Source organism: Macadamia integrifolia, chromosome 1, assembly GCF_013358625.1.
Source record: "Macadamia integrifolia cultivar HAES 741 chromosome 1, SCU_Mint_v3, whole genome shotgun sequence".
NCBI classification, from domain to species: domain Eukaryota; kingdom Viridiplantae; phylum Streptophyta; class Magnoliopsida; order Proteales; family Proteaceae; genus Macadamia; species Macadamia integrifolia.
Window position 1 is genome coordinate 10,737,373 of NC_056557.1, and position 23,913 is coordinate 10,761,285.

General features: G+C 37.3%; 3 protein-coding genes across 3 annotated transcripts in view; all 3 read right to left on the bottom strand.

The window, feature by feature from the left end:
* The window catches only part of LOC122061896 (coumarin 8-geranyltransferase 1, chloroplastic-like), a 5,034-nt gene extending 473 nt beyond the window's left edge, over positions 1 to 4,561 (bottom strand). The window contains exons 1-9 of the mRNA XM_042625465.1: positions 4,498 to 4,561; positions 4,344 to 4,376; positions 2,746 to 2,987; positions 2,570 to 2,653; positions 1,888 to 1,962; positions 1,431 to 1,514; positions 1,198 to 1,287; positions 362 to 463; positions 155 to 250 (exon numbers count right to left, since the gene is read on the bottom strand). Of these exons, the coding sequence (XP_042481399.1) occupies positions 155 to 250; positions 362 to 463; positions 1,198 to 1,287; positions 1,431 to 1,514; positions 1,888 to 1,962; positions 2,570 to 2,653; positions 2,746 to 2,987; positions 4,344 to 4,376; positions 4,498 to 4,558 (867 nt within the window). The 5' untranslated portion in view covers positions 4,559 to 4,561. The remainder of the gene's footprint in view (positions 1 to 154; positions 251 to 361; positions 464 to 1,197; positions 1,288 to 1,430; positions 1,515 to 1,887; positions 1,963 to 2,569; positions 2,654 to 2,745; positions 2,988 to 4,343; positions 4,377 to 4,497) is intronic.
* A 3,007-nt stretch (positions 4,562 to 7,568) lies between these two features.
* On the bottom strand, positions 7,569 to 9,594 carry LOC122061955 (probable jasmonic acid carboxyl methyltransferase 2). Its single transcript, XM_042625588.1, has 4 exons — positions 9,586 to 9,594; positions 8,684 to 9,088; positions 8,040 to 8,222; positions 7,569 to 7,946 (listed from the first exon to the last, which is right to left on the bottom strand). The coding sequence occupies exons 1-4, from the start codon at positions 9,592 to 9,594 to the stop codon at positions 7,569 to 7,571; spliced, it is 975 nt and encodes a 324-aa protein (XP_042481522.1).
* Positions 9,595 to 18,417: 8,823 nt separating this feature from the next.
* Positions 18,418 to 20,958, bottom strand: LOC122062028 (cytochrome P450 CYP82D47-like). The gene is made up of 2 exons (XM_042625696.1): positions 20,008 to 20,958; positions 18,418 to 19,044 (listed from the first exon to the last, which is right to left on the bottom strand). Exons 1-2 carry the CDS (start codon positions 20,956 to 20,958, stop codon positions 18,418 to 18,420), a joined length of 1,578 nt encoding a protein of 525 aa, XP_042481630.1.
* Between the last annotated feature and the right edge of the window lie 2,955 nt (positions 20,959 to 23,913).

Below are 23,913 nucleotides of genomic sequence, written 5' to 3' on the forward strand. Positions count from 1 at the left end.
CCCCCCCCCCCCAAAAAAAAGGCTCTATTGTAAGCAAATGAATTATTTCTTTCAACTGAAATTATTAACTTGCATGTGATATTTAAACCAATCCAAAAATCAATAGATGAGATATGTTACAATGTGAAGCTCATAAGAGTTACTGGTACTTTACCTTGAAAATTGCCATAGCAATACCATGTAGAGACATTACAATTGAAGCAAATATCAATGACTTGGTAACCGTTATTGGCTTTCCCAGTATATATTTCTGTATATTTCATGGTGATAATTAATCATCATATGTCCAAAATATTTACTCAACATAGTATATAAATCTTACTATAAAATGCTTAACTTAGAAAAATGAAAGGTTAATTACCTGAGAATGTATAAAGTAAGCAATAGTGCTACCAACACCCCTCCAGAACGCAAAGAGTGCTGCTGTGAGTATAGGATCTCTTTTCCACCTAAGGAATGGAAGCTAATGCAGAAAAGAAAAAAGAATTAAGTAATGAATCATATCAATGTAGCATATGAAATTTAACATTCAATATTCAGGAACAAATTAGAAGTTTTTATACATAGATACAATTGTTCAATGTTATGTTAAGTAATGGAATTATATTGCATTGCTTGACTTAAAAAATTACAACCTAGTGACCTTTATATATAAATATATATAGTTAGATAGGAATCCACATAATTGGAAACTCTATCTCCTTAAGAGATTTACATGGAATAAGAAACCACATCAATGATTGATTAGGAAAATAATATCACATGTAATAAGTCTTGTAAGAGTGCAGAGTTTAATATCACATGTGACACCTACAAGATAGGAGAGTGACTCTTATAAATTAGGTGAAGATGAGATTGAGTTTTAATGCAATTGAACCTTTTGTGAAGAAAAAACATATGAGAGAATATCTCCATTGATATTCAACTAAATGAAGTTTAATTTATAGTATTCTCTACATATATTCACTTTCTTTAAATATTTTATTGTTACGTTCTTGTTTAATCAATCCCTATATGCATTGTGCGGTTTGACAAATAAAAATAAGGGATAAGGTTCTATGAGAAAGCATGATACTCTATACCTTCTCATGTTGATTTAAAAAAATCATTATGAGGAGGTGCAGTGTATACATTAGGCTTAGACAACCTTTTTTCCTAAAAATAATCAAGAATTGAAAATGGATGAGGGGGACTTACATCAACCGAATATACAATTCCATATGTAAAGCATGCAAGGATGCCGCAAAGAAGTGCTGGGGACTGAGACATGACTCCAATAGAAAGGCTCTACAAATAAAGTTACAAATTAATTCAAATTACCTACAAATATGAAGTTTGCACATATTAAGTCTCTTAAACTATGGGCTTCTGGTGCATTTAAAATAAAATATATATCACTAGTTTCCTATATCTACTGAGACATATATTACCAGCAAAGTGACTATCCAAACAATGGCCTTAGCAGTCCCAATTGACATAGCTCCAGTAGCGATCGGAAGTTGTTTTTTATTAGCCTACATATATACATAGAAAAAGGTTAAGAAGAAATGTGAAGATACAAAGGAAATTAAAGGTGATGCCCAAACATTTTTGTGATATTCACTCAAACACATATATTATATGGAGAAGAATGCTATTTGATCGTGTGTTCTTGCACCAAGACACAGAGGTGGCGAAATGATCACCCTACCCTCCCTTGTTGGATGCTTGGATGTATTCTCCCATTGGCCCTGTGCTATAAGCCATGCAACCAGATAGCGTTCTCTATCCTATAATATGTTAAGTATTTTTCTATGAAATTTAATCATGCAAAATTCCAATGAACACAATTCTCACCTCCATCTCTGATGTATTTTTATGCGAATATACAAAATAAATTGTTTGTACCTTGTCAATTTCTATATCATATAGCTGATTCACTCCAACTACGAAAATTTGAGCCAATAATGTTGGAATAAGAGCCTGAAAATACAAACAACGGAATAAATGCCAATAACAAGCTCACATTAATTTCTAGGTAATATTGTTTTTTTTTTTTTTTTTTGGTGAAATAGGTAATATTGATTAAGTCTAGGGATAGCTTGTAGCTTGACGGTTAAGTATATCACTTGTAACATACCAAATTTATAGGTTATAGGTAACTGATCAAGTCTAGGGAGCCTAGCTCATGGTGCAATGATTTATTTGCACTATTGTAATATGTTGGTCACAAGTTTTAAACTTGAAACAGCTTTTACGAAGCGAAGGAGGAATGGTTGGGAACCTCGTGCACTGGGTTGCTCTTTTATTAAGTCTAGGGAGGTTTATATACTAGACCTCATTTAGTTCAAAACCTATTATCTTCACCAGCTATGCTAAATTGTACTTTTATTGATCTCTGATTGCATTTCTGCTTGAACTATTTATTTGCTGATGGCCATGCCGAAAGTGAATTAGTAGTTCAATATTCAATAATTTCGTCGTATTCTATATTCTTTCTTCTAAATTAATAAAGTCTACATGTTGATTCTTACCAAAAAAAGTTAGCACAATACCTCCACTATCAATATAGGGATGTTCATATCCTCACCTTTAATACTCCTATGAAAAATGTCGGAGACAAATCAGCAATTGTTTCTACTGGAAGACAAGAAATAGATGCAACTAGCAGAGCCTGCTAATTCAAAATGCACATTCATCATCATAAGAAAGAAGTTAATTGATTTTGGAGTCATCATAATTGAGGGTTAGTGATTCAAAACTTACTACACCAATGGCAGCATATGGCCGAATAAATCGGTAAAATGCATATAATTTCCCCAACGATCCATTATAAGCATCCTCATGTTTGGATGAATAATCATGCTGTAACCTGTCTTTCTTGTAAGATTGCTTCTCTACATTTCCTTCCTTATTAATTAAAGCAGAGGTTCTTTGTGTGGCATGCCATTTTTTCTCAATAGTATATCTATGATTCACTTTCCCTCGAAAATTAGGTATAATAGAACCTACAAAATTGAAAACGCAGATATATATATAAATAAATCAATTAGAGACAAACTCATTAAGAATGCATTGTGTAATTATAATTTTTATCTTATTATATCTTTTATATATATTTTTTTTTCATCTTTCTTGGCTGCAATGTCACAAGGAGAAACAATATATGATATAAAAAAGTTTATGTAGTCGTAGCACATCAACTTCAAATACTATTAATGATGTCACAAAGAGAAGCAATATATGAAGGAAAAAAAAAGTCTATGTAGACATAGTACATCAACTTTGATTTCTGTATTTTAATTTTTGATCTCTCTCTCTCTCTCTCTCTCTCTCTCTCTCTCTCTCTCTCTCTCTATATATATATATATATATATATAACTTATATATCTAACCATACAAGATAAGTTTAATTAATTTCTATTGTTTTATTAATTAAAAGAAAAGACAAAATAACAAAAAAAAAAAATAGATATAAATGTGTGCATCTAGTTGGTCTTCACCTACGTTAAATAAAATATCTTTTAAATCACGTCATTTGACCATTCAATTAGATTGAAGAAGAGGAAATTTAACTTTTTTTTTTTTTTTTAGTAAAGAAGAGAAAATTGGACTTACAACAATAAGAGGTGGAAGTTAATGTTGAAATTCACATCCCTAATAATTCATTTATAGGATCATAGGATAAGAAGCCAATTTTCTCGTAAATATATTTATGAATGATTAGAAGCGAGAAATATTGATAAAACTCATATCCCTAATAATTCAATCATAAGATTCATAAGTTAAGAAGCCAATTTCTAGTAAATATATTTATGGTTGATTCAAACAAGATATTGAAGGTAATGCATTATCAATCGATCAATTCTATTCAAATTGGTCAATTCCACCAAAAACAAAAAAATGGAAGGTTTCTTGAAAGCAGGGCCAATGAACATACACGGAAGAATCAACGGAGGTGAGATTTCCTTCTTTCATGAGGGGTGGAGGCAATAATTTCATCCCCACTGCTTTCAAGGCTTATTTTTTCCTTTTTCTTTCATAAAACTTTGCAAATTCTATAATCACAGAACTACTCCCTTAATATTTGTATCAGAAATAAGGGACTCTTCTAAAGCCAATTAGTGATGAGGAAGATGAGAGATGGGATTTTTTTTTTTTTTTTTTTTTTTGGCGGGGTGGGGAGGTGTGGGGAGGGGTTGAGAGGAAGCATTAAAGTAGGCATGTAATTAAATAATCATAATCTCTCTAACAAAACTCGAAAATTTGAAGCAAAGCAAACGTTCCATGAACCAAAATTAAGGACCTTAAGTAGAAACCAAAGAAATTAAGAAATTTATTAGAAATGCAAAAATGATACACACTTCTCAAGGATTTGGGCTCCCATGACATCCAACCTAACAAAAACACAAGCAGAAGAAAAAATCCAGTAATTTCAGTAACAAAGAGCAGATACAAAGTGTTGCAGGTATTATAATGTATCATAGAGAAAGAAAGAACAACTAAAATTCCCACAACCTCTTTCATAATGAGGGTATGCTCGAACAGAAAAAGATGAAGTACCGGCGAGCCTAAGCATCTCTCTCCCTCTCTCTCTCTCTGTGGAAGAAGAGTCAAATGTATAAGAGAAACTCTAAAGCGTATATATATAATACCAATATAAATATATATATATATATATATGTATATATATAACATTCAACCAAAAGAAAAACAAAATGAGAAGAAGATATATAAAAAAAAAGCTCAGTTGTTTTCTTGTTGAGTAGTGATGGGCTATCTGCTAAGTAAGTCAAGGAACCATGGCTTCGTCAATAAAATCAACACTTGTCCTTATTTTATTGCTTTTAGTTTTCTTTATTTATCCAATCATTTTTTAATTCTTATATTCTCCTTATTCCATATTATCTCTTTATCCCTCCCAATATTTTCTCTAATTATTCTCCCCTCTTCCATGCAAGCATGAAGCCACTTTTCTTGATGTTATATGAAGTTTTTTCACATTGTAATGATGTTACTAGGTGCATAAGTTTGGCCGCGATGACCCAAACTTGTCCTGAGGGCCTGAGCTAAGATTTCTGACCCTAGATCAGGGTTGGGTCAGGCCTATGTTGAGGCCTTGGTCCAGCCCAGCTCAGCCAAGTCCTGATTTTAACCATGATTTGTATAGTATAATTTAAAGCTATCATCCTATAATTTTATTTAGAGTAATGAAATTCGGGTCGTTGATTCTTACGGTCACGTATCCAAAGCATCTATTATTGTGTTGTACTTTGTAATTTTAATTATGTATTGAATATTTAATCTATTGGTGCTTTTCTTTTCTTTTTTTCTTCTTTTTTTTCTTTTTCTCTTTTTCTCTGTTTTTCTTTTTTTTTTCTTTTTTTTTAAATACATAGGACACAAATGGTAAAAACATGGTCCATCAGGATTAGCCTGGCCCGACTCAGTTTTGATTTTAACTTTGATTTATATAATATAATTTAGAGCTATCATCCTATAATATTATTCAGAATAATGAAATTAAGGTCATTAATTCTTATGATCACGTATCCAAAACATCTATTATAGTGTTGTACTTTATAATTTTAACTTTTTATTGGTTGTTTGATCCATTGGTGCTTCTTTCTTCTTCTTCTTCTTTTTTTTCTAATGCATAAGACACAAATGGTAAAAACATGATCAATCAAGGTTAGCCCGACCTTGATAAAGATCAAGGCCAACCTGGTCCAATTAGAGTCAATTAGGGCCAGGTTAGGTTGGCATGAGCCCAACAAGGTTAGTTTAGGCCTGGGTTGATTTTCGGAAACCTAGGATTGGGTTGGGTTTTAAGAAACTTGACTTGTTTCACCCCTAGGTGTTACCATTCTAAAGTTGGATAAATAATGGAGAATCCAAGGAAGACCACTTACCAAAGTAGAGATTCAAATTTAACCATGGAAAATGAATTGTGTTTGGGAATGTAGTGTATGCTTGCACCGCTCTGAGTCTAACTCTCTCATCCTCAATGAAATCACAAATTTATCTCTCTATTATGGGAGGAGAGAGAGAGAATCTCAGGGAGCAGTAGAATGCTCTGCTCCTGAACAGAGAATTACTTCCTTTTATAAATATACTCCCCGTTGTATTGGCATACATTCTCATGGTTTTTCAAATGCCTAAGGTATTCCTACCACTGCTACATATTCTCCCATACACTTGAACTTATAACGAATATTTCGTTCAAAAATCTATTTAGGCTGTAACATGATATGTTGCATTAGACTTAAGGATCTACTGATTCACAACATTTGAGCTTATTTGACATGTCACATGTTAGATTGTTGGACCATGACATAAGTTTATCTAGTCGAACCAACTGGCCGCTTCAAATGGCTCGAGATAAAGGAATAGATAGATTGTGGATCGAGTGCGGTTCAGAAGCAGTTGTAAGTTGCATTTGAAATCATTCGATCCCTTGGTGTATTGAACAAAAATGATGGAATCTTAGTCGGTACCTAAACATTATTCAATTCAGTGGCTAGTTTTCCACTGTTAAAGGAAATTAATTCAGTCGTAAATAAATTAGTGAAGCATGCAGCAAGGAATAGAAGGTCAGCAACTTGGAACTAGTCTCTAGATTTTATAAATTATGATATAAATTGGGATTTTCAATAGAGACCGACGTATCGTTTTATGTAAGTTTCTTTTGTAATTTCTTTTTGTTTGGATCTTTATTTTTTCTGATGGAAATGCAGAAGCTGGAAATTGATCCAAAGGTCTTTTGTACAAATTTCTCTCTATTTTAACTGATTTAATGATAATCACTTACTGATTTTTAGAAAAAATTTAATAACTACAATGTGGCAACTGATCAATAGGGATTAGGTATTCAAATTAATATGTTTGACATGTCAACAATATCATCTTCCATGGTTAAACATTCCAATTTGATAGAGGGTGAGAATATTTTGAAGTGATGAAATCAGATATTCCTTGGAGTCTCATGTAGTACTCCCAAAATTTTACTGATGATGATACACAAACACCACAATTTGAAAATAAAGTGCAAAGAAAATTTATTATGGACAAAATTTTCCTGCTACCCTGGCTGTAGTCATAGACACTAAAATAGAATTCTGCTTCGACTAAAAAGGGTATTTGAAAAGTACAAAAACCAGAATCCATATGGAAAGGGGATTATTTGGTGCATGCATATGGGCAGCAGGAAAAAATTTTCAATTGATTACATCCTTCTTCATGGGGGAGTGAGAGAGATATCTTAAAATGACAAATTTCTTGAAAAAAAAAAAAATAACCACTATCTTTGAGAAGAAACAAATATGACAAATTTCTTGAAAAAATCGAAAAAAATAATCATTCTCCTCAGAAGAAATAAATTGCTTGGGTTTATGCTAATTTATACGAACCCTAGGCAAACTTAACCCATTAATATACGTACATGAAAACCTAATACCATATCAATTTATATCAAATCTTTTTTAAACCGATGTGGGATCAATCCCCCATAATTGATATGGGATCGTAACACTATTTTATATCAAACTAAATTTTGTCCCAACAACTTAAAACGTACCCTGTAAGAACATCTAATTTTTGCTTCTCAGAGAAATTACTAGATTAACATTCCTGGATTTCTCCCTGGACTTCTCCTCTGATAAGTGTTTTTCTATATTCTCTGTAAATCTCTGAAATATGTTGTTGATTATGGCATCTCCTAAGTGTTGAACCAACAAGGACTCTGTAATAGCTCTTAGATGCCTTGTGATATTTTGTGCACTTGTGTACTTGTCAAACACAAATTCCTCATTATAGTTGTCAAGAGAGAGATCCCAATTTGTCTCAAACATCTCTAGCTTTTCCAGATCAAATGACCCTTCTGTTTGAAGTATAGCCCTTACTTCTTCAACACATGGTGCATAAAGAGGTAAATTGAATGAATCTGCTTTAGCCTCTTCAATGAGCCCCTGAGGTATAATACAAAACATTAGTATTACTAATGACAGTAACAGCATTTAGAGCTTAATCTATTCTTTAATTAATAGATTAAGAAAGCTTACTTGTGAGACCAGGTCATTGAGTGACTTAGCTAAAAGCTCTTTGAGGCAACTAAAATCTGTGCTAAAGTCATCCTCACTTGTCCTGCCCAAAAGGGTTATGACCATATGTCCTCCAGGTACTATTTCCTCATAACGTGACCTTAAAAAAACTGAGAAATCCTTCTGAAATTGCTTCAAGTATGCCTAAAAACATTAGGAGGGCTAGTTTTGGCCAGATAAATATGCCCCTTGTTATCCTCAATCCCAGGAGGTACCTATGAATGAATCATGGTTATTTAGAATGCCTATAAAATATCTTAAAAACAGGTAGACAAGTATACACAAAAAAAGAAATGGGAAGTGGAAGCGCGGCCTACACTAGCATTCCCAGTGTCTAGGGGTGTCAAACCCTAGCCCAGACCTTTGAAATCAGATCAAAAGTATGAGCGGCGGGATCATGGCCTTCCATGTATTGCTCGATCAAACAGACTACATTCTCTTCACCATTAGTTGATTATTAGGGCATACCCAGTGCATGGGGCTCCCATCCATGCAAGGTTGGGGAGGGTCATAATTTCGTGGAGAGGCTGATTCCCGAATTAATTGATTATTATAAAAATAAAAACAAAAATAAAAATTGGAATAATTCCAGTAATGATTGTGACCTGAGAGAGCCAATGAACACCATAGGAAGAGTGAACAAAGTGTAGACTCTTGCTTGGGAAAAGTCTTCCCAAGAAAGAACCAGGAACTCCAGATATGAAACAGGGACCCATTTGGTGTTCCTTCTCCTTCTTGGTCTTCTCATAGAAAATTGGCAAAGACTTGAATATGGAGTTGAAATCATTTCCTGGAAGATCATTCAGAACTACTTGGTATTCAAGTGGTGGGTGACCCATTCCATTGCGTTCTAATTCAATGGCATCTATGATCTCAGTGATCACCAACAAGGTATTGGGTCCAGAACCACAGCCCAAATCTGCTATACACAAACACTTAGGGAGGGTTCTGCTGTATAGATCTACTATGCTGCTCGCTACCACCTCCTTTGCCTTCGTTATTGCTGTTTTCTGGAAAAAACCAAACAAATAAAGGTAAGAAATATACACATCTGTGAACAAAAACATATATATATATATATATATATAGAGAGAGAGAGAGAGAGAGAGAGAGAGAGACTTGAACGATTGAGTTGAGGGCATAACTAGTTTCCCCTCCTCCTCCAACCATGTGAAGAACATGATGGACATTCATGATTTTGTTTTCTTGTCCCTTCATTTCCGTGTGGTGTAAGATCTCTAGTTCTGTTTCAGCCCGGGAGGGTGGGGTGGGTTAGTTGTTATTTATAGGAGCCAAAGGACCAATTACTTGGGTTTTATTATGGAATGGCAAGGATATGGGCACCACTCAAGTTGATTGCCACATGGACAGCATGGACCACGAACTTGGGTTTTTTTTTTTTTTTTTGTTAGAATTCATTTGATAAATAAAAGAGGTCGAAAAAAAAAAAAGGCTAACAATTGTAATCACAAAATAGAAAGAGGACAAAACACAGACTCTCACTCACCTTCGTCATTGACATCAGCGAGCAAGAGTGGTTTTTGTATTTTGTTTGCCCAAGTGGGTCTCTTTGTACTCTATTTTTTCTTTTTTTTTAATATATCCTTGCTAACTTTAAGCAAAAAAAAAAAAAGAGCAAGAGCCTGAGAAAAACCTCCAACCACTCCAGTAGAGAACTAAGAAAAATATAAAATTATAAAAACTGAAATCATGGTCGTCTATGAGCATCCAACTCCAAATCTTGGTTCTTATTTACTAACTATTGGATTTTAATTTTATCAACAATGTAAGCTTAGGTTAATTTCTTTTTATTTTAATAGTAATATTATGTCAAAGATCCCATCAAGGTTATCTGGATTAGATTCATTTCTCTACGCAATCTCGGCCTTTAGGATTGAAATTTGGACTTGAGACATTAGGGTTATATTTTCTCTTTAAATATTTAAGTGTTGTGCTTATTTAATAATGAAGAATAGAAGAAGTGGAGGCTAAAGGGGAATGTGAACCTTTCTCCCCTAGGGAAGGGTTTTATTCTATTTCGTTTTGAAAAGGAGGGAGATATGGCCTCAATATGGAGGAGAGGACCGATCAAAGTAGGGGGACAAATTATTCGCTTTCAGAGATGGCGCCCAGAATTTAATATTAATGATAATTACTCTCACACTAAGCTCGTTTGGATCCGATTCCCTGAGCTTCCCATGGAGTATTGGCATGAGAGAATCCTATTGACCATGGCAAAGGTAGCAGGAAGGCCTGTTGCCCTGGACAATAAAACATTAAAAGCAACGATGGGTAATTATGCAAGAGTCCTAGTTGAGATGGAGCTCAATGGCGTTAGAGTTGAGGAGATGCAAGTGGAACGAAGACAACCGGGAAAGGAGACGATATTATGGTTCAATCAGCGAATCGTCTACGAAGACAATATGGTTCGATGCTTCTTGTGCAAAAAACTGGGACATCATGCGAACCAATGCAGAGGTAAAACGGTGGGGAAAACTGCTGTTGAGCAGCCTTCTCATAAGGTCGACGGCGGCCAGGAAGCTGGCAGGGACGACAATCCTTCCCAAAAGGAAAGGAATATGCGGTCTCCTACCAGAATGGTAGATGCAGCAAATGGGAATACTTCCCAAATCTGTAATGAGCCAAACGTGGAGGGTTACCTTAAGTGCCAAGATTTAGTGGTGGACTTAAATGGTGAAGAATATTTCCCAATTGAGAATATTCCTCACAATGCTAAGGCTGGGGTGGATCTGATGGGTGTTGGGCAGAGAGTGGATAATATTTTGGACGTGGATGGTCTTGGGTCGACCCGGTCTTCTAACCCGTCTGAGAATGAATTGCAGGCCTCAGGTGAGGAGAGCGATCACAGGGAGGGTGATATTCAGGTTAGGGATTCTCAGACACAGAGGGAGTACTCTCAAATGGTGCGTGCTTTACGACCACGGCGCAAAATTAACTACAAACCAGGTGGTAGGGGTGGCAGAGGGGGAAAGAGTGGCAGGGGCCAAGTTTGGGAGGGGGCTGAGAATAATTTGACTGAGCTTTCTCAATCGTGTCTGGTGGAAGGCCGAGTAGTTATTCATCATAAGGAAGTGGAAGAAATAGATATGATCATGCAGCGTGTTGAAGGGTCGGATAGACTTGGTAAGCACGTTTCTGAGACAGAGCAGAATGATGAGGCTGCTCACTACTCTGCCTCCATGTAACTGATCATGAAGGTTTTCTTCTGGAACATCAGAGGAATTAAGAAGGCGGCAGGCAGGAATGCTTTACGACATTTTATTAAGGATAGAGCTCCGGACATTATATGTATAGCAGAGCCGATGATTGAGGTAAGTGCTTTTCCACATTTTTTAATAAATTGGGATTCAATAGTTCTTTCATTTACAATTGTAGAGTTGGGAAACCCTCTAATTTGTGGATTTTATGGAAGAGAAATTTGAACACCCCAGCTGTTGTCTCTGAGTCTGAGCAGCACATTTCGATTATTATTAAGTGGGAATCGAAATGGTTTCAGATTTCTTTCATTCATGCCAGCAGCTTTAGAGTAGGAAGAAGGGATCTGTGGTTGAAGCTTGTGGCTGATCTCCCCCAGCCTCTTCTCCCTTGGGCTATAATTGGGGATTTTAATGCGACTTTGTTCTCCCATGAAAAAAGGGGGCCAGGGAATTTTAGTATGGGTTCAGCTGCTGAGTTTGGTGCTCTGGTGGATGCTTGTGGGATGGCCCAAGTGCCATCATCGGGGAGGAAATTCACCTGGTCTAACAATAGACGTCGTGGTAATGTTTCGGCGGTTCTGGACAGATGTTTTTGTAATGAAGAATGGATTGACTTTTTCCAGGATTGTGGCCAACGGGTCCTCCCTAGAATTGCTTCGGATCATTCTCCATTATTGTTCACCTCAATTTTATCTCAACGGCCCGTTAATTGCCCCTTTAGGTTCCATAAGTTCTGGATGGAACATGGAGATTTTGAGCAGGTAGTTGCTACATCATGGGAAGAGTGGGTCTCAGGGAATCCGATTTTTGTTCTCATGCTGAAACTCAAAAGGCTGAAGGGTGTGCTCCGTAATTGGGGGAGAGAGGCTTTCCCAAATTTCAATAAAGCCCTTGAGGAAGCCAAGGATAAGCTAGCGCAGGTGCAACAGACTATTGAAATAAATGGCATGGATGATCATTTGTTTGGGTTAGAAGCGGATGCGAAGACCTCTCTAATAAAAGCAATGGAAAACCATGAAAAACTTTGGGCCGAAAAAGCCAAAGTTAGATGGATGAAGCAAGGGGATCGCAATTCTAGGTTTTTTCATTTTTCTGTTAAAATGAGAAGACTCAGAAACTCTATAAGAAGCCTCAAAACTCCTGATGGGACTTTGGTGGAAGGTAACGACCAGATAGGGAATTATACAGTTCAGTCATATGAGCAATTTTACAAAGCTGTGCCTTTAGTGGAGCATGTGGAGCTTCTTGAATCTATACCTATGGTTCTTCATCAAGGTGATCACTATGTGCTTGATGTCTTACCAGGGAATGAAGAAATCAAAAGAGCTGTTTGGGACCTGGACCCAGATAGCTCTCCTGGTCCGGATGGATTTTCTGGAGCTTTCTTTAGAAGATGCTGGAATATTGTCGAGTTAGAGGTGTGTAATGCAGTTAAGTATTTCTTTAGTACTAGTCAATTGCCCAATGGTGTGAACAACAATTTTTTGGTACTTATTCCTAAGGAGGAGGGAGCATCTTCTATCGATAAATTCCGGCCACTGTGTATGGGGAATTTTTATTGTAAAATTCTTTCCAAAATAATGGCAATGAGGCTTGCTAATTTGCTCCCTAGGCTGATATCTGAAGAGCAGGGGGCATTTCAAAAAGGAAAGTTAATCCATGACAACATCAGTGTGGCCTCAGAACTGGCCAATATGATGTTTGCTTCTATGAGAGGGGGAGGTCTGGGATTAAAAATTGACATCAAGAAAGCATATGATACTCTTTCGTGGTCCTTTATGTTTCAGGTGCTGCGTCGCTTTGGATTCACAGAGAAGTGGATAACATGGATGAACCAAATTTTGATATCCTCTAAGATATCGATTTTGATTAATGGAGGTCCACAGGGATATTTTGGTGTGGAGAGAGGGCTGAGGCAAGGGGACCCAATATCTCCCATGCTTTTTATTATAGCGGAGGAAGTGCTATCGCGAGGTTTAAAGCATCTGATCGAGATTAATCAACTGAAGCCAATTCATGGGCCTCGCGGTGTCAAAACTCCTGCCCATATTCTATTTGCAGATGACATATTCATCTTCTCCAATGCTTCTATGAGGTATGTGAGGACTCTTAAAGAATTTCTTCTAAAGTACCAAGAGTTTTCTGGGCAGGTCATCAGCTTAGAAAAAAGTAAACTTTTTTTGGGAAAAATATCACCTTCCAGGAAGCATCGAATATCTGAAACTTTAGGCATTCCCATGTGTACTTTCCCTACAAGGTATCTAGGTGTGGAAATCTTCAAGGGAAGGATTAAAAAAGATACTTTGTTGCCGATTATGGACAAGGTTAAGGGGAGACTAGCGGGTTGGAAAGGGAAATTGTTGTCAATGGCAGGTAGGGTGGAATTGGTTAAATCGGTGCTTTCGGGGATGCCGACTCATAGTTTCTCTGTTTATTGGTGGCCTGCATCTCTTGTGGCGATGATGGAGAAATGGATGCGAAATTTTATTTGGACAGGTGATGTAGATACGGTTAAGGCTGTCACAGTGAAGTGGGACTCTATGTGTAAGCCCAAGGATGAGGGAGGGCTGGGCCTTAGGAGACTGCGAGATTCCAATAAAGCAATGCTGTGCAAATTGATTTGGAGGATCAAAACGGAGAAGACAGCAGCGTTAACCTTTCTCAGAGCTCGATTCCTAAAGAAGGATGGAAGATCCTTCAAAAATTGCAACACCTCCACTATTTTTGCAGGTCTCAGGAAAATGTGGTCCTTTGTGGATGACAAGGAGCGCTGGATCATAGGGAATGGTCAGCTTGCAAATTTCTGGAAGGATAAATGGTGGGGTCCAAAATCCATTATGGAACTTCTTTCGCTGGATAGTGACCATTCTCTATCTACGTCAGCAAAGGTGGGGGAGTTTATCATAAATGGAGAATGGCGTCTACCTGAGGTAGTATCTCCTATGCTTAATGAAATTTTTGGACAGATTAAAAAGATTGACATTCCGAGTTTGCAGATGGAGGATTTCAGGGTGTGGTCGCTAGTTCCTTCAGGGTATTTCTCCTCAAGGTCGGCTTGGGAGGCTATTAGAGTGAAATCCTTGAAGGTGAACTGGTCTTCTTTGATTTGGCAGAAGAATCTTCCTCCAAGATACTCCATTTTTGGATGGAGAGTGGTGCATGGTAGAATCCCAACGGACGACCTGGTTTGCCAAAAAGGTGTTTATCTCCCATCCAGATGCAACCTGTGTGGAAAGGCTGAAGAAAGTATGGTTCATATTTTTTTACATTGTTCATTCTCCATATCAATATGGAAGAGTTTTTTAGATTTTTTTGGAGTGGCGTGGGTAAATCATCCAAGCATTCAATCATTGTTCCAGTGGTGGAAGAGGAAATCTCAAGTGATTCAGCTAAAGAAGCCATGGAAGTTGGGCTTGATCATCACTATCAACCATATTTGGTGGGAAAGAAATAAAAGAAGGCAGGAAAATAAAGAAAGGGCAGGGCGGTATGTCTTTCAAAGTATAAGGCAAGAGGTTCAGCTTTGCTGTGACGGATCAAGTGAAGAAGTTCGTTCGATTTCAGACTTGATGACCTGCAGGAAGATAGGTTTAAGTATTAGAAATCCAACTTCCCCTTCACCTCTTGAGGTTCACTGGTGTAAGCCTTCCAGGGCGTGGATGAAGATCAATGTGGATGGAAGTTCGCTTGGTAACCCAGGTAATGCAGGTGCTGGTGGTGTCTTACGGGATGATAAAGGCAAGGTAATCGACTCTTTTAGCATTTTTCTGGGAGTCAAACAAATATATGAAGCTGAATTTGAGGCAGTCTTGGAGGGTATTCTGCTAGCTAGACACTATCATGCTAGGGGTGTTTGAATTGAGTCAGACTCAGCGTCCGTGGTCTCAGCAGTTCAGAGAAGGGAGATTCCATGGTTTGCCCTAAAAAAAAAAAAAAAAGATCAAGAGCCTTAAAAAAACCTCCAACCACTCCAGTAGAGAACTAAGAAAAATATAAAATTATAAAATCCAAAATCATGGTCGTCTATGAGCATCCAACTCCAAATCTTGGTTCTCATTTACTAACTATTGGATTTTAATTTTATCAACAATGTAAGCTTAGGTTAATTTCTTTTTATTTTAATAGCAATATTATGTCAAAGATCCCATCAAGGTTATCTGGATTAGATTCATTTCTCTACGCAATCTCGGCCTTTAGGATTGAAATTTGGGCTTGAGACATTAGGGTTATATTTTCTCTTTAAATATGTAAGTGTTGTGCTTATTTAATAATGAAGAATAGAAGAATTGAATTTGCTTTGAGCAGACATCCTGGGTTTATAAACCCTTATAACCTAGAAGAGTTCTACTACAATTTAGAACAAGTGTAGATTTCGCTTTGTAGTTTCTCTCTCTAACCGAAAACTAAATAGATCTTGGAAAACTTCAAACAATCATTTTTAAATCAAAAAAGGAAAACTCTTCTTTTAGGGGGAGGTACAAGGCCTACTATGGGGCCAGACAAGGGACCCCATTGGAGGGGGAGGGGGAGGGGGAGGGTCACACTCTTCTTTTGGGGGGAGGTACAAGGCCAACTATGGGGTCAGACAAGGGACCCCATTGGGAGGGGGCGACAAGAGACGGGGTCACACTTATTACACACTACCATCTATAGTATATTAGATAGGGTATCGTGTAGGGAGGGTCGAACTCATGACCTACCCCTGGACTTACCCTAGGCCTCACAGGGCTAGCAGTCGATCACTGCACTATATCCCAAGCCACGGGGGAACTCTTTTTAACGAACCTTTTAAGGAGAGCTTTCCTAATGAGCCCATCATTTTTTATTATATTTTTCCAATGAGTGAAAATATTCAACAGAGGGCAAAAAATACTAAGGCACCCAAAAGAGGAAAGCGAAGAAAAGAATAGAGGCCTTAGCAAATCAGAGCAGAGGCCCCTAGGGGGTGAAACATAAAAAAAAAAATACATCAGAAGGCTCCGACACGACACAATAAGACGGTTGTTAACCATGAGAATAATTTAGCATAATAACTCAAACTATTTATAAAAACACACATAAGGTAGCTGATCCATGACAAAATTTAGGGAGCTGTAGGGATTGCTACAATGCTAGAGTGCAATTTTCCACTACTAAGGGGATAAGAAGTCAAATCATCCAGTAAGGAGAGAAAGTGCAAGATAGGATGTGAAAAGACGTCTGAATGAATCTACATCATGCCGTCGTGGCAATTCTTTCCCAAAAATTAATAGCATATCTCAGCTCTGTGAGTTACCATGAATTTGTTTTTTCATCCCTGCATTTTAAATTGTAAAATTAGATTCAAGTATGATTTATGTGATAAATCTATGTTGGGGGTACGATGTTTTGTATTCCGTTGTTTGCATAAGTGGCTTGAATCTTAATGGCCATTAAGAAGTTAAGGGTCCGAATAGTTTTTTGGTAAACTACTTGTATAGGGTTTTGGTATATATTTGTAGTAGCGAGTACTATGGTCAGCAAAACTATATTAATCAAAAAAATATGGGGAAACACAAGAACTCTTCAAGTCCTTACTCTACCTTAGGCATGGGCATCAGCAGAGCAAGAACCCTAAGTAAAAGGAAGAAAATTGCAAAAATCAAAATCTTGGTATTTAAAGACTGTCTCAATCAAAATCAGAATTTTATCAAGATCAGAGATTATAAAATTTGGAACACCATCCCAATTTGTAATCCATTATTTTTCAACATCATCATAGATTCTCGTTTTCTACAATATATTCATTAGATAGAGAGAAAACCATGTAAAATATGTTTGATTTACAAAGAAGTTAGGGACTGTTAAAATATCTATGTTTATTGTTTCTAGCGAACCCCACGTGAGGCATGGGAGGCTATAAGAAACAACATCACTTCAATTTTATAATATGTTTGATTCATCCAAATCTTATTTGGAAATAGGGTATTCTTGAAAGGGGAGCAAAAAAATTAATTCACACAAGGATTTAAGAACATGGCCTGAATTGTTTGAACTAGAAGAGTGAAGAATTGATCGATACTGAGATTCAATTTTTAATACCATGCTTTACATGACACCATTTAGAGGCAGTGATGGGAAATTTTACCTCCCATTCATGACATTTAAAGCTTACTTTCTAGCTTTAACTCTATTATTTTTTTACATGTTTCTAGGTCTACAAAACTTCAAATAGCTTCCTTTGGAATCACCTCTCATGTTTCTTCTCTTTGTGAATAGGTGGTATGCCCCCCTCTTTTCTTTGGGATGTTCTTGAACTTAATCGCTTCTATAGTTCTGATGCATAATTTTTCTTTCAACCTAAAATAAGAATCGTCATCAAATAGATCGAAACTTACTCTCTCTGAATACATGCGGCATGACTGAGAATGAGAAGTGCATAGCCACATGGTCATATGCAAAATATAAGTTGTAAGACAATATGACTCAATAAACTAAGGGCAAAATGCTCCTTGATCGTGTGGCCCCTGCGCAAGTGTTGAGGAGGCACACAAGGGCTAAACAGGTGCTAAACAACGGGTGTGTTTTCGGGGTTTCATAAGGATGGGGGCATCATTTTTCCACCCTTTAATTATGTCTATGCACAAGCACTATGCAACTAGAGAGCGTTTATTGCCCTAAAAACTAATTATTTAAGGAAAATTTTTCTTGTATCTAGGGTTGGTTACACTGAGATTGTAATCTTATTTTTTTGTCCTTCTTGTACAACACACATTTTTATTTTTTCAATGAAGTTAAATCTTATCACTTCGCATAATATCTGCATTAAGTACTGCATTAAATTACTTTCAATTTTTTATAAATTATTTTTACCTGTACCTGAAATAAATTCTGAGAATAAAAAGGACAATTAGAAAAAGGAATTCACCACTTCAGTTTCAAGAAGTTTTTTCGATTATTTAATGCGACATATATATCGCAAGCCATCCTATATAAATAATACAAACACATAGAGAATCTTATTCCAAACAAGGTTACCCTAAACCAAAAATTAGAAAATAGCTTACATGGGAAACAATCTTTATTCTAGAAACTCCTGTCAAACTCCATCCCTTGATCAAGAATCAAGTAGAAATTTTAAAATCTTAAAAGTTCCTGCAACCCTAGCCATAAAGTTGTGAAGGGAGTACTCGAGGGCTAAGGAGGACATCCAAAGGTGTTTTCTTGGACATGGATAAGCCCATTCGCTCAGTCATATCCACAGGCTCATTAGAGGGTGTTTGCAGCTCAAACTCATGAACCAAACGGGCAAGCATCATTTGTAAGGTAAGAAGTGAGAATGATATACCCGGGCATGATCTTCTACCCGACCCGAAAGGAATAAACTCAAAGTTCTTCCCCCATACATCTAGATTGGGATGGCTTGTGAGAAACCTCTCTGGCTGAAATTCTAATGGGTTTGACCATATACTTGGGTCTCTATGTATCTTCCAAAGGTTCACTATCAAACGTGTTCCTTTTGGGATTCTGAATTCACTTACAGTGCAATCTTCTATGGCTTCATGGGGAATTAATAGTGGTGTATCAGGGAATAGGCGAAGTGTTTCCTTGATTATAGCTTGGAGATATGTAAGATTGCCAATGTCCTTCTCTTCCACCTTTCTATCTTTTCCAACATGAAAGTCCAATTCATCTTGAGCTTTTCTCAAGACTTGCTTGTTGTTCAGTAGTAAAGAAAGTGTCCATGACAGTGTTACCGCAATGGGATCTGTAGCTGCTAACATCAATGCCTGCAAAATGGGTGTCAAGTTACTTTAGAAAAGGATCTTCAAGGGATATCATAAAGCTAAGGTCCAATCTTCCTAATTTGCCCACCTTTAAAAATAAATAAATAGCCACCTATGGTCAATTGGAGCCAGCTTGGCCCAACGAAGGGCGATCAGAGCCAGGCTGAGATATATATCCCAACTTGACTTTGTCTAAGCTGGAGCATGGGGTTCTGCACGTACATGAAGTGCAACTTACCCAACATGTGTCAATGGGATTAATAGACAATTAACAAATTAGTAGTGGGACCCACATCCCCTTGACACATGTTGGGATAAGACACTTGAGGTAGGTGTAAATTCCCCTTGACTGGTTCAGGTTCACATACAAGATTTTTTTTGTACACCTTTGGTCCAGGTAATTGGAATCCATTAAATACAGAAAGAGAAATTGGATCCCAATTGCCCAAATCAGGGGCATACAAGAACAATCTCATACATGAACCTGATCTGAATTCCAGATTCCACCCCCCCCCCTCTCTAGTCAAGATTGGATGATGAATGTACATGTGAGGATCCACACACCGATTCCATTTCCTATCATTTAAATCCCTTTTCACCCTTTAAATAGTAGGAAATTGAACATGTGTTGGATCATCACATATATATGTTTAGGTGAACCTACGTGCAAAGGATCCATTCTCTCTCTAGTGTGGCATAAGCTGAGTCGAGAATGGATCCTTTCGTGCACATACATTCACTTGGACGGACATGTGAAGATCCAACATCTAACCCTTTTGCTTTCATATGTATCTCTTTTTCACCTTATAAATGACAAGAAGTATGATAGGTGTTGAATCCTCACATATACGGTCAAATGAACGTACATGCAAAGGATCAAGTTCAACCGAGTCAAATGGGACTCGGATTTAGGGTTTTAAATTGTCGAGATCAGCCTGGCCTAATTTCAACCCTAGAACCACATACCATAACCGTTGCCTTCACTACCGCATCACGATCATGTCCATGGAACTGAGCATCTTCTTCAAGGATAGACAGCATCACATCCATGAAGTCTTGCTCATCACCATCACCTTTCCCAGATAATCTCTTTTGCCGATGCTCTTTCAACCATCTCTCTGTAATCACATCCATCTCCTTAGCAGCCTTCTTCATAGCCCTTTGTTCCCCATCCAAATCCATCCAAGATAGAAAACTTGGAAGAGCATCAGATGCAACTGAAACACCTGCAAGTCTAAAGAAATCATCTATAGATTTCTGTATCCTCTTTGCCTCTTCATCATACTCCACACCCACAACACTGAAATATCTTTTCCCCACAACCATCTTAAGGACTAAATTCATGGTTAGATCTCGAAACAATCTACTCATTTCCACCTTAACTTGATTCCCATTGTTCTTCGCCCAAAGCCCATGTAAGTCCTTCATACAAGTCTCAACCTCTGCATATCTGATTCTCTTAAGAGATTCAAGTCTCCGGTTGGAGAGAAGCTCAAGGACTACACACTTGCGTGTCTCACGCCAATAGGCTCCATAGGGTGCAAACCCTATCATTTGATAATCAAAGGCCAAGTATTTGCCTGCGGCAGTTCTTGGACGGCTAGCAAAGGCTTTATCGTTGGTGGTGAAACACTCTTTGGCTAACTCCCTGCTGCTAATGACAAGTGTTGGATGGATGCCAAATCGGACGGTGAAGATTGGTCCATGTTTGTCAACCATGTCTGCAAGTGATCGGAAGAGAGGCTGAGGGTTTGCTAGTTTAAAGAGATGGCCAATTACAGGCCATGCTCCTGGTGCTTCAGGGGCTTCTATGGCTTTACTCTTGTTAAGGTGATTACCCTTTACAAACCATCGATGGTAGATTAGAATTAGAGCTATTAGAACAACAATGGCTTGGAGTTGGAGGAGAAGATCCATGGTTGGGTTCAGTTTGAGAGGTAGAGAGGTTCCTTTTATGTAAGCCTCAAACCCATTTCAATATTTCACTAGCTGGCCTTTGAGTTGAGTTCCATTTCATGCTTTACCATTTTTATTTTTATTTTTTTGACTTTTTCTTTAGCATAATTTTTTTGTAAGATTCGATTCCCTGTTGGATTGAAACATTAATGAGATGTCTTTGTTGGTATTATTTTTAATTAAATTAATTCAAGGGAAAATGATGTTCATGCTGCCAGTATCATGCACCCTTTAATTCACTCTTTGATACTCTCTCTCCTTCCTGTCATGGGACTCTCCTTATGTATGAAGAGTGCAACGCCCCCTCTCATGCTTGCATTGGTTTGACAGTGGCGTGCCAATCAGCTTCCTTTAATTCGATTATACAAACACAAACAAGAAATGTTGCATCACATGTAAATCAACCTGTTGATTTGTACTATGTCCCTTTCCTACTATGTTCATATCATGAGAAGTGACTAAAGCACTTTCGTGCATGCGTGTGTTTTCATGATTTGTGCTTAGGTGCCATATATTTGTTTTTATCTTTGCTGATTTATTTAAAAATAAATAAATAAATCTTTGTCGATTTAAGGAATATTCAAGGGCTTTCCATGGTCAGAGAAATTTTGTAATTTAAAAAAAGTTCACAAGTTAAATTTCCACATGGTCCAAGTTTGAGACAGAAGGCTCACTTTATTGTTTGGGATATGCTTTGTAAACCTAAAGGAGAAGATGGGTTTAGGCATCAAACTTATCAAGGATATGAACATTGCAGGTATTTTTAAGCAAATAGGCTCAGATAAAAATTGTTAGGTCAAGTGGATAATACATAGTTACCTTAAATCTTCACTGTTTACAGCCAAAATCCTTAACAATTGTTCTTGGGTATGGCGTCAAGTTCTGAAATACAGAGAGAGGGTTGAGCCCTTTATTATTCATCATATTATTAATGGGCACTCTATAACGCTTTGGCTTGACCTTTGACACTCAGTTGGGGTCCTTAACAACCGGTTTGGTGACTGTATTAGATATGTTGCCAGATCGGATTGACAGGCTTGTATTCAGTCTATTCCATCAGATAGCAACTGGGGACCTTGGCCCGGCTGTATCTATTGATCTCTTGGAATTGTGGTCTCAACCCCCCCCCCCCCCCCCCCTCTATTCAGCGGCTAGATGTTAATGAAGTAGACAGAGTTATTTGGATGGGCTGCCACTCAGCCTTAGGAGTCTTCTCTTCCAAGTCCATTTGGAGTGCTATTCGACATCAAAGTGTGAAAGTTGTAAGCCTCGTGTTGTTTGGTTTAAGACCAATATTCCTTGTCACTCTTTCACCTCTAGGGTTGCTTGGTTGATACTCTCCCCCCAGTTGACCAACTTATTAAGAGAATGATTGTGGTAGCTCCTCATTGTTGCTTTTTTTGGTGTCAATCGGTCGGGCCAAGCCAGGCATGACTGGCCTATACCCTTGGACCGTGACTTACCTATTTAAGAAATGAGTCGGTCTCAGTTGGGTTTCGGACTTTAACCGGTCTTCTCCTAATCGGCCTATAATTGGGCCTAAAATGGGTCAATGTACCATAAAACTTTAAACGGGCCTTAAACGATTCTTAATTGTCTTAGATTTAAGATACTTTAATATCTTTTATTAAGTCATCAACAATTTAGAAAAGATATTACACTTGCTTACATTCAATAATTGATAAAAATATCAATATATACTCCATTATATCAAAAAAAAAAAATCAAAATATACATATAAACGTGTCGTGCCTAGTCAGGCTTCTAAATGGGCCGGGCCAGTCGGGCACTCGTTGGGCTTACCCTTTGCACTATGTACAATCTGCTTATAAATGGGCCGGGCTTGAGCACGACACGTTTACTAATCGGTGCAGGTCGGGCCTGATCAGTCTAACCGGTGCGGGCTTGAGATTGACACCCCTAGTAAAGACCATCTATTTTTGCAATGCTCATTCACTAGAGAGATACGGGGTGATATCTTGATTGATTACTTTCCAAATAAGCTCCCTTTCTCTTCTATGTTGTTGGAGGCAGCATGGGTAGCAACGACTTTTGATAGGGACAGATTGTAAATATTGAGAATTTGGCCTTTTCCTCCACCATATCTCTCATATATGGACTGAGAGAAATTCCAGAAATTTCGGAACAAAACTAGGACCCCACCCTAACATTGTTCAAGATATCAGGGTGGTTGTTCTTAATCATTGTAAGGATGTGATCTTCAAAGGGGAAAGATCTACCTCTAATGTATTCTTTATCCGAAATTAGGAGCTCGATGTGCATTGGAACCGAAACTGACTGTCCACTTCTGTAGTTAGTTATTGTTGTTTCTTTTGGGGCATGTTGAATGCTTTGTTTACTTAGTGTGCTCCTTGGGCTTTGCTTTTCTGGGGCTCTTTGATCTCTTCGGGTTGTCCTTGAGATCTATGTGTAGCATCCAATCTTCTTGCACATTCTTCTTCTTTGCAATAAATTTGATATCTATATAAAAATATTAAAATAAAATAAAAAATCCACATGGTTACATATCACTTTCTATATTAGTTTCCAAGCGCACCCCCTCCTCCAAACCCCCCCCCAAAAAAAACTTATTTATATCTATATATATATATATATATATATAAAAAAAACAGAGAAAGTGATAAGACTTAAAAGAGACAATTAATGAAGGTTTATCTATTTTTTGAATTTCATAATACAATTAAATATTAATCTACTCAGAATTGTCCCTGGTCAGGTGGATATTTCCCGTTGTCCTTGAGTAAATTGGCTTGGAATCAAAGTATCACTCAAACAGCTCCAAGTGATAAGGTTGTTGTTGCATCTCTTTGCTATTCTTTTTTTTTTTTTTTCCTTGGTAATGTCTTGTTTTCCACTAATGATAACAAAAAAAGATAATAAAATAATTCACCATAG

Excerpts from the sequence above, each read along its gene's own strand:
- LOC122061955 (XM_042625588.1), bottom strand. Across the intron at positions 8,223-8,683 it reads GTGTTCATTGGCTCTCTCAG|GCATACTTGAAGCAATTTCA; the intron begins GTCACAATCATT and ends TAATGTTTTTAG. Across the intron at positions 7,947-8,039 it reads TCAATGACCTGGTCTCACAA|GGGCTCATTGAAGAGGCTAA; the intron begins GTAAGCTTTCTT and ends ATTATACCTCAG.
- LOC122062028 (XM_042625696.1), bottom strand. The coding sequence starts at position 20,958 with ATGGATCTTCTCCTCCAACTCCAAGCCATTGTTGTTCTAATAGCTCTA. Across the intron at positions 19,045-20,007 it reads TAGTGAAGGCAACGGTTATG|GCATTGATGTTAGCAGCTAC; the intron begins GTATGTGGTTCT and ends CCCATTTTGCAG.